At 40.2% G+C, this 10,032-nt stretch overlaps 1 protein-coding gene across 1 annotated transcript; it reads left to right on the forward strand.

Annotated features, from left to right (window-relative positions):
* Positions 1–594: 594 nt before the first annotated feature.
* On the forward strand, positions 595–9,591 carry plekha2 (pleckstrin homology domain containing A2; the record flags this gene model as incomplete). Its single annotated transcript, XM_083904748.1, has 11 exons — positions 595–735; positions 860–916; positions 1,819–1,867; positions 1,960–2,057; positions 4,592–4,723; positions 5,551–5,640; positions 5,734–5,802; positions 6,075–6,145; positions 7,150–7,213; positions 8,901–8,978; positions 9,068–9,591. 11 exons carry the CDS (start codon positions 595–597, stop codon positions 9,527–9,529), a joined length of 1,311 nt encoding a protein of 436 aa, XP_083760874.1. The 3' UTR covers positions 9,530–9,591.
* Positions 9,592–10,032: the final 441 nt, after the last annotated feature.

Raw genomic sequence — 10,032 nt, forward strand, 5'->3', positions numbered from 1 at the left:
AAAACGAGATTTCTGATCGTTTTAGCTTCTTGAATGGGAAGATTTTCCCTCGTTTCTTTTCCTCCACGTACCAAGGAAATCATTAAAAAGAGAACCGTTTTGGTTTGCGTCCAAAACGAGACCGATTAATCGATTAATTGTGAAAATAATCGTTAGCTGCAGCTCTATTCGTCCTTCTTCCCCCCCCCCCCCCCTCTCCTCTCGTCTTTCTTCTCTGGCCAGTGGAAATGTGCGTGTGTGCAGATCTGTAAGAGTGCAGTCTGTAATTTTTGGCTGTGGTGGTGGTGGTGGTGGTGGAGGAGGGCCTCCTCAGCTCAGCCTCAGCCTCAGGCTGCTGCAGGGTTTTTCTTTTTTCGCTGCTCGGCCTCAATCACGTCACATGAAAAACTGCTGAGTGCGAGAGAGCGTGTGCCTCTCTCTCTCTCTCTTTCTCTTCCTGTGTGTTTATTTGAAAATGAAAGATGATTTCTCCTCTAACATCTGCCCCGTCCTCGTCTCTGTGTTTCTGTTACAGTGATATGTGATAGCAGCAGGAGCAGCAGCAGGAGCAGCAGCAGGAGCAGCAGCAGCAGCAGCAGCAGCAGCAGCAGCAGCATGCCGTACCTGGACCGGCTGAACCGCGTGTGCGGTTTCCTGGACATCGAGGAGAAGGAGAACAGCTGCCGCTTCCAGAGGCGATACTTCATCCTGGACACGCAGGGAAACGCTCTGCTGTGGTACATGGACAACCCTCAGGTGCCTCACGTCACTCGCGCTCGCACACAAGACGGCACCAGGAAGTCAAATTGACCAACGGGGAAGCCGCGTAACCTTGGACCCTGAGCCAATGACGAGTATGTGTGTGTGTTTGTGTTTGCAGAATCTGCCCAGTGGAGCCAGCTTTGTCGGCAGCCTGAAACTCACCTACATCTCCAAGGTAATCGCTCTCTCTCTCTCTCTGTGTCTCTACTGTGAAACTGTTGGAGCTCGTCCATTCACAGAGAGCGTGCACACAAATGGAAACATTGCAAATATAAGCTTCACAGATCCACTCACAAGAGCTCTGGGTTATCTGTGGTCACATGCAGACGCTGAGTCTCTGTGTGTGTGTGTGTGTGTGTGTGTGTGTGAAGATTTCCAGACGTTTGTATGATGACATCAGGCTTATCTTGACACATCCTCAGTGAAATATAGTCAGAGTTCGTGAGCCAATAAACACGCAGCGTGCTGTTTGACCCGAGATCGAACAGAGCTCGTGATTGGCTGTCCCGATTGGATTAAGATTAAGCATGAGAACAGAAAGTTGGCAGAAGCAAGAAGAAGAAGAAGACTAGGTCAGCTAATAGACACTTGCAGTTGGGTCACATTTTCAAACGGAGATATTTAGCTGTGATGACAAATTTAAAAGCAGCGCAAATGTATGGAAAGTACATCATAAAGTGCATTAAAAACATAATAAAAGAATTACACATGAACAGAATCTGAGGTACAAGCAGGTTACCTCAAAGTGCATAAAAAGGTGCTCAGTATTAGCTAACTAATTAGCTAGTAGTGTAGTATTAGCTAGCTAATGGAGTGCTGCATTCATGGTCAGTGTTACTGTAGGAATTTATGTCAGAATCCTTTAGAGACAATGACGTTAAGTGTTTGTGTAGTTTTCTAGCGTGTATAGTTCTCAGTGTTTCTGGTTGGACCACAGGCTGGGCCACTAAGAGGTTGCTTTTTGGCCCAAATATGGCCCACGGGCCACCATTTGACGAGGCTGGATTCAAACTCAATACAATTGGTATCAAAAAGGTATTTTGCCCATGAATTGGTCTCTCCTCTCCTCTCCTCCAGGTCAGTGAAGCCACCGCGAAGCAAAAGCCTAAGACAGAGTTCTGCTTTGGTGAGTCAGTGTTATGCAGCAGCACAATTTTGCTTATATAAAATATTGTCTAATGTGGTTATTGTGCATAACCCCTCTTTAAACTCCTGCAGTCATAAACGCAGTCTCGCGGCGATACTTCCTGCAGGCCAATGACGTCACTGACATGAGGGACTGGGTCGCTGCTCTCAACAAGGCCAGCAAGATCACTGTGAGTGTCTGTTTTCACGTTAAATTGCAAAATAAAAGCCTTTGTGTAATGTCCAGATGGAAAAATAAAACAAGTCACTGATATCAACTACCGTTCAAATGTTTGGGGTCACTTAGAAATGTCCTCATCTTTGAAGAAAAAGCACTTTTTGAGAAAGAAAGTAAAAATTTGAGAAAAAATAAATAACATTTTGAGAAAGCAATTAAAATGTTGAGAGAAAAAAATAAATATATTTTGAGAAAAAAAAAAAAGTTTGAGAAAAAAATTTGTTTTGAGAAAAAAAAAATTTTGAGAAAAAAAAATTTGGAGGAAAAAAAATGAGAAAAAAAAAACATTTTGAGAAAAAATAAAAAATTGAAAGAAAAAGTTGTAAATGTTGAGATTTTTTTAAAAAATTTAATTTTTTTTGAAGGAACACTTTTTTCAATTAATATAACATGTAATTAATTAATTAAGAAAGAAATAACAATTTTGAGAAAACAATTAGAATTTTGAGGAAAAAATACAATTTTGAGAAAATATAATATTTTTTTAAATGTCCTTATCAATAATAAATAAACAATAATTTTCATGAATTCATTAATTCATTCATTAATGTTATATTAATTTAAATATAACAATAAAAAGTAAATGTATTGACTATATTTTCTATTCATTTTTGCAACTCTTTTGATGAATAAAAGTGTGACTTTTAATGGAAAACACGACAAAAATGTGTATAGGTGACCCCAAACTTTTGAACGGCAGTGTAGGTATGGGTGTATGTTTCCACCTCAGTGCAGGAAGCTGCAGTTTGTGGTGATGCGGCAAAAAACCCAATTTGACCTTCACGGGCTGCAGTCGACTGCACACATTACACCTTTAATATATGAGGAAATTGTGTGAATGCACTGTGTGAATGGGTGAAAACGATAGTGTGAAAAAAGAACTGTATAAAATACAAATCTTGTGTCACTGTGGTAGAGGTGTGGAAACACTGTTTTTACAGCATGTGTGTGTATGAGTGTGTGTGTGAGGACATTTGCATAATATTTGTGTAGACACTGACATGACCGGGGTCTTTGTAACCGGCGTTAATCCAGATGTCTCCTGACAAGAGAAGAGTGTTTCTCTTTTTGGTCTCACCTGCACACGCTGACACAGGAAGCAGCGCTGCTCACTCTTTCTTTCACTTCCCCCTTCGCTCGCCGCGCACGCGCCGATCTGCCGCCGTTCGCTTCTCTGAGCTTCCTCGGGCCTCAGTGAAACTGCATTAAAAAAAGGGCCTTTTTTTGTCACTGCAGGGAGAAGTAAAACAGTGACAAATGCATTTTATTTTCAAAAGATATCCCTTTCTTTTTTTTCATCCTCGGTCCCATGAGAGTAGAGAATCTTTATTCCTGTCTTTTAATTTGAAGGTGGAAATCAGTGTTTCATTCAATATCTGTGCATTTGATCCACACACACAGATAAAACCCCACTTTATTAGTTACACCTTGATAAATATAATGTCATACACCAGGTTGGACAGCCTTTCCAACCATATATCTGTTTGTCCCACTTTATTCAATGTGATATCTCACTATTGCCCTGAAGCAGATTTCTTTAATATTGGAACAAATATTTACATTTTGGATAAGCCAATTTGATATTTGTCAGAAAAAAACTTTTATGGCAGGTGGTGAAACAAGTGGGTGATCTTCTTAAAATAAGAGGGAGGTTTGATCCTCCTCTAGTCTACAAGCCCCCTATTTTATGAGTCCCTAGACCCCCTAACCTCTAAACTGCTCCACGTGAACAACCAAAGTCACTTAAATCAGAATTATGGGCTGCGTTTGAACTACAGGAAGTCGTCTTCTCCATGTAAACGTGTCAAAAATATACATTAAGATGCTGTCATGTCATTGGCTCATGAGATATTTGTGTTAACAAGCTGTTGGAGCACTGTACCTAATAAAATGACCGCTTTTTGCACTGCAGACCATTCACTATTTATCCTACACATAACATACACTTATGTCTAATCTAATTCCAAGGTTCTCAAACTGTGGTGCATGTTCCACGTGAACTTCCTCTGGTGGTACATGAAGTATAAAATAATTAAAATAACAATAATAATAATAATATATTATCTCTGTGTTTTTCATTTAAAGGTGCCATATGTAAGAATGTGGCCAAAAACGGTTACTACGTTCAAATTCAAAATACCAAGGTCTATTAGGTTTCGTTTTCTGACGTAACTGGCAACCTGTCTAAAAATATTTTTTTTAATACAAATATTTTGTCTGCACTGTTGTTGTTGGTGAGTTCCCAACACCATATGAACCATATGAACATTATTCCTGAGTCTCTGCGACATATTAGGAGGATTTTATGGCCAGTTGCTTTAGATTTATTACATAATGCACCTTTAAAGAATGTAAACTCTGTTAAAAAAAAAAAAAAAAAAAAAGGTTTCAAATCTAGTATTGTAAGTGTGTGGTCATGACCACTGGCCTCTACAAACAAATGTTTTTTCCGCTAATGTCATGTACTGTCATTGTACTTGTTGACAGGTTCCTAAACCTGCTCCAGCACCACAGAGGTCTGACGTTAGCGCGGTGATCAGTGACAGTCACGGAGGGAAGAGACAGCAGGCGTACAAGACTGAGATCATAGGCGGAGTCGTGGTGCACACGCCCATACAGGTAAAGTAGAGCCAACTTCAACCAGTGTTAACCCTATTGTTGATTATTTTATCAATGAATCGACTATCCACAATGTCAAACCTGGAAATTATAATGCTCTTTTTGTCCACAAACCAAGAAGGATACAGTTTTAATGATTTCTTTATTGTATGGAGCAAAGAAACCAGGAAATATTCACATTTAAGAAGCTGAAAAATCAGAAAAGTTATTTAAAAAAAAAAAAAAAAAAAAAAAAATCAAACTGATTAAATTATATCAAAGTAGTTTACGATTAATTCAATATTTTAATTAATAATTAATTAATAATCCAATTATTCTTTCAGCCCTTGACCCATCGCTGTCATATATTTAATCTGATAGTGGTGTTTATTCCCTCTGGGAATAAAACACACAGCTCCTTATATGGACATCCTTTTTTTATGATTAATTATATATCACATATTTTACCTGGAGTAGCAATAATTGTGCAAAAGTCACAAAATAGACTGTTTTTCTTTTATTTTTGTTCATAAAAACGAGGCAAGCGACTTTGAACTGTGACGATTTTTTCGTACTTTTTGCTCCGGTGTGTTTGTGTAGTTGGTGAAAATTAAAAAAAATTATATAATTTAATCCGATTGCCTTTAGTTTGTGCTGAAATAAAAGATATAAGAGACTCTATATTGCACGTACTTAGCCTCTGTGTATGCGTTTTAACACGGTAATGGAGAAAAAAAAGCTGCCTAAAGGCTCTGTGTTGCAACATAACTGACAATATTTAATGTTTGAATATGGCCGTCACTGTAGCGATGATGATGATGATGATGATGATGATGATGATGTTTCAGAATGAGAATGAAGACGCCGAGGGCAGAGAGAGGAAGGGCAACAGGCTGGGCGTGTTGAGATGTGGTTACTGTGTGAAACAGGGAAATGTGGTGAGATACTCGCAGACACTTCACCAGATCACATCACATAATTATGTGAATAAGAACAATCAAGTGTAATGTTGGCATCTTCTGTGTTTTCAGAGGAAAAGCTGGAAGAGGCGTTTTTTCACTCTGGACGACAACACAGTCAGTTACTACAAGTCTGAGGTGGTGAGGATCCACTGCGTCTGTTGTCCTCTTGGTCTGTGGTTCATAAACTGTACAGAAAAATGGACGACTGCACTCATTGTACCGTAGACATCCATTCAAACAGAGTTCCTTTTGTATTTGGTGGGTTCGCCCCCTGGTGGTGGCTGACTACTATTTCCTCGGTTTCATTTATTTTACAAAGGAAACCTACGTCCATTTCTCTGTAGAGTCCATGCCGTGGTCTGTTTGTGTCGTCCGCTCACGTCTGAACTGTGTCTGTGTCTTTGGTGCAGGACAAGGAGCCGCTCAGGGCCATTCAACTGAGGGACATTCAGAGGGTCCACGAGTGTCTCGTCAAGTCAGGGTGAGTCAAAAACGATGATCCCAGACCTAAAAATGATGACGCGGACACAAAAAAATGTCAATAAACTGAAGTTAGCATAGAAATGGAGCAAAGAAACGAGTGAATATTAATCTACTACTTCCTACAGCATCACACACCTGCAGGTCACACACAGACAGCAGGATACGTTGACTTATTATGAAACAGTATTAATTAAAGGTGCATTATGTAATAAATCTAAAGCAACTGGCCATAAAATCCTCCTTATATGTCACAGAGACTCAGGAATAATGTTCATATAACAAACTGAACTCACCAACAACAACAGTACAGCCAAGATATTTGCATTAAAAAAAATCTTTTGCAGACTGCAAATCATATTTATGTTGTGAAATCATGTTTTGGCATGTGGCGCCACCTACCGCCGTCTACCAATCATTGCAGTCAGTAAAGTCTCAGCTGCCGAGCAACCACGGGTTGCCAGTTACGTCAGAAAACGAAACCTAAAACACCCCGGTATTTTGAATTTGAATGTAGTAACTGTTTTTGGCCACATTCTTACATATGGCACCTTTAAAATTCTCTCTGTTATCGTGTGTTGCCGCCAGGTCACATGATATTACAGCCTTGCAGGACTGAGTTAGTTGCAGTTGCACAGAATCCATATGTCTTTCAAAGAAATACAGAACGGTTCACTTTCATGTTCTTATTTCCTAAAGAGGGTTTTAATCTGGGAGTTTATATATCAAATACACACATGCTTTAATTTCCTGTAAGTAGTTTCAGGAAAAGTAGATACTTTTCTCATAAGTAAGTCAATTTTATGACGATGTCAGCCTTCAAATCTTCCAAAATATAAATGATTTTATTGTAGTTTTTTGTCTCACAGGCATATTTGGCGTAGTTTTTCTAAAGGTGCATTTCAAAAACAAATCACGCCGCAGTTGTTTTGTTTATCCACTCACTTTGTTTATGAATCCAGATAAACTTTGCACAGAAAGAGACTCTCTGTGTTTACATTCCAGGGAACTCCTGCTGAGAGACAACCTGTTTGAAATCATCACCAGCTCCAGGACTTTCTACATTCAGGTAAAAATCACTTTCGTCGTTCTTTAAAGTTAGCTTTTAAAGGGTTGTTGATCTGTACTGTATTTGCAGGTGTGTGTGTGTGTGTGTGTGTGTGTGTGTGTGTGTGTGTGTGTGTGTGTGTGTGTGTGTGTGTGTGTGTGTGCGTGTGCGTGTGCGTGTGTGTGTGTGTTGTTTTCTCTCAATGCTCTGCTGCTGATGTGTGGCACGAGTATGAAAAGTTTGTTTTTTGTGAAACTGGCATCTGTTACCATGACAACAACATCCTGCACAGCTGATGGAGATTGGGGATGTGATCAGGAGGGACACAGTGTAAGGAAGCATGACCAAAACTTAACTTAACTTAACTTAACTTAACTTAACTTAACTTAACTTAACTTAACTTAACTAAACTTAACACATAAGCAAAATCCAGATAATTATCACAGTTGGATGTTTAGACGCCAAAATTTCCTGACATCAAGTCGAGATAAAACTTAACTTAACTTAACTTAACTTAACTTAACTTAACTTAACTTAACCTAACATAGCAAATAAGCAAAATCCAGATAATTTTCACAGTTGGAGGTTTAGACGCCAAAATTTCCTGACATCAAGTCGAGATAAAACTTAACTTAACTTAACTTAACTTAACTTAACTTAACTTAACTTAACTTAGCTTAACTTAGCTTAACCTAACATAGCAAATAAGCAAAATCCAGATAATTTTCACAGTTGGAAGTTTAGATGCCAACATTTCCCGACATCAAGTCAGGATGTAAGTTAACTTAACTTAATTTAACTTAACTTAACACATAAGCAAAATCCAGATAATTATCACAGTTGGAGGGTTAGACACCAACATTTCCTGACATCCAGTCAGGATTAAACTGAATTTAACTTAACTAAACTTAGCTTAAACTAACATAGCACATAAGCAAAATCCAGATAATTATCACAGTTGGAGGTTAAGACGCTAACATTTCCTGACATCAAGTCAGGATGAAACTTAACTTAACTTAACTTAACTTAACAGTATACAATTGCTGCTCAAAACAATAATAAAGTTTGATGTGGGATTATAGGTTATTGGGGAGCTTTGGTGACGAAATGTGCAGCAAATAAGTTTAGCTATAATAATGAAACAATCACTTTTCCCTGCTGATGATGTCACTCCTTAAACACAGGGTACAAATATATGTATTTTTCCTTTTATAAAGATGATGTGTTTTTATGACTTTAACAGGCCAAGGCAACAGGGAATAAAATAAACCACAGTGGCAAATGTTAACGTCCCTGTGGAAATAAATATGTCATTGCAGCAGTTTGTTTCATTCACGTGTGACAGACTCTGCTACTTAACAGTGACACAATCAATTACTCAGCTTTTCTTTTCTTACATGTTATACAAGGCAAGTATCCATGAAATTGTCCATGCTCGATTCCTGATCATAGGGTTTTTTTGTTATTATTGTGATTGAGAGACGCCTCGCAGCAGAAATTTGTGCATTTAAAAGATGTGATTGTGCTTTATCCTCCACATGAGGGTCACAGGGGTCACGGGGTCAATATACTGCAGGATGAAAGGCCAGGGTCACACAACCATCAATTTAAAGTGTCCTATGTACCTAATCGTGTGTGTAATCGTTGTAAAAAAAAAAAAGACTGCAGTTGTGCTTCACTCTTCACTTGCAATAACTTTTGTCTGCAGACAGATTCTCCAGAGGAAATGCACGGTTGGATCAAGGACATCGAGATGAAGATCCAGGAGTTCCGAGGTCCCCCGAAGGTACCGCTGTGGTTTCTCCTCTTTAATAACGATCTCTTTTCTCTGACAGGATTTTAAACCCGGTGTTTTTTCTCTCTCTTTTACGACAGGGTTTTTCGTTTAAACGTGCGTCTTCCCTCTACCGAAGTCACAACTTATCCTCCTCCTCTGCGCCGCGCGGTCAGCACGCCGACGAGGGCCGACCCGCGCTGGTCAAGTCCTGCTCCGTGGCTCCGGGCTGGCAGCCCTGGACGCCCGTCCCGCCGTGCGAGTCCTCCATCCTGGACGGCGAGGACGAAGACTGCGTGTTCAGCTCGGTGCCCGCCGTGCCCTCCCTCTCCTCCTCGTCCACCTCTTCCTCCACCTCGTCCTCCTCCAACTCCCTCTCCGCGCCGGCCCCGCCGTGCCCGAGCGCGAACGCCGTCCCGTCTGCCAGCGGACTGGGGATGCTGACGGCGTCCGGGGACGTGGCGTGCGGGCGCCGGAGGCACCGCTCGCAGCCTCAGGCTCACACCAGAGGCAGCTTCCCGTTCAGCCTGGACGAAGACGGCATCCGCACCACAGACGTCTAAAAGTCTCCTCCTGAGCGGTTGGTACCTGCTTTTTTAAATGAATGTGACTGCTAATAATAGTATTGAAGAGACACTGTGACCAGAGTTTTGGAGCCCCCTGCTGGTCTTGTAAGTGCTTTGCAGATGAAGGATCACCTTTTGCTGGAAGGAGACCGACCACGAGGCACAGACGGGAGTTTTATTGTGAAAGAGTGTGTTTTTTTATAGTGCGACTTCCTCTCAAAACTTGAATAGTCTCGTTTAGTCGTTCATTTAAGATTTGGCACATGATCCAAATGTGGCTCCCGTTGGGTTCGTATTACTTTTGAAGTGTTTCTTTGTTTTTTTAACAAATAAGTGTCCATATGTTTTATGTTCAAACTTATGTTCTCAAAAAAGAAAATACTCAATTATTTTTTTCCCTGTTGAGCCGAGCAGTGTTTTCCTCTGACGTTACAGCTCACGTCCACTTAGCTTCATTTATAATTAACAAGCACTAAATACTACAATCTAATCAGGCGTCA

The sequence above is a fragment of the Microchirus variegatus genome (genome assembly GCF_963457635.1).
Source record: "Microchirus variegatus genome assembly, chromosome: 18".
NCBI classification, from domain to species: Eukaryota; Metazoa; Chordata; class Actinopteri; order Pleuronectiformes; family Soleidae; genus Microchirus; species Microchirus variegatus.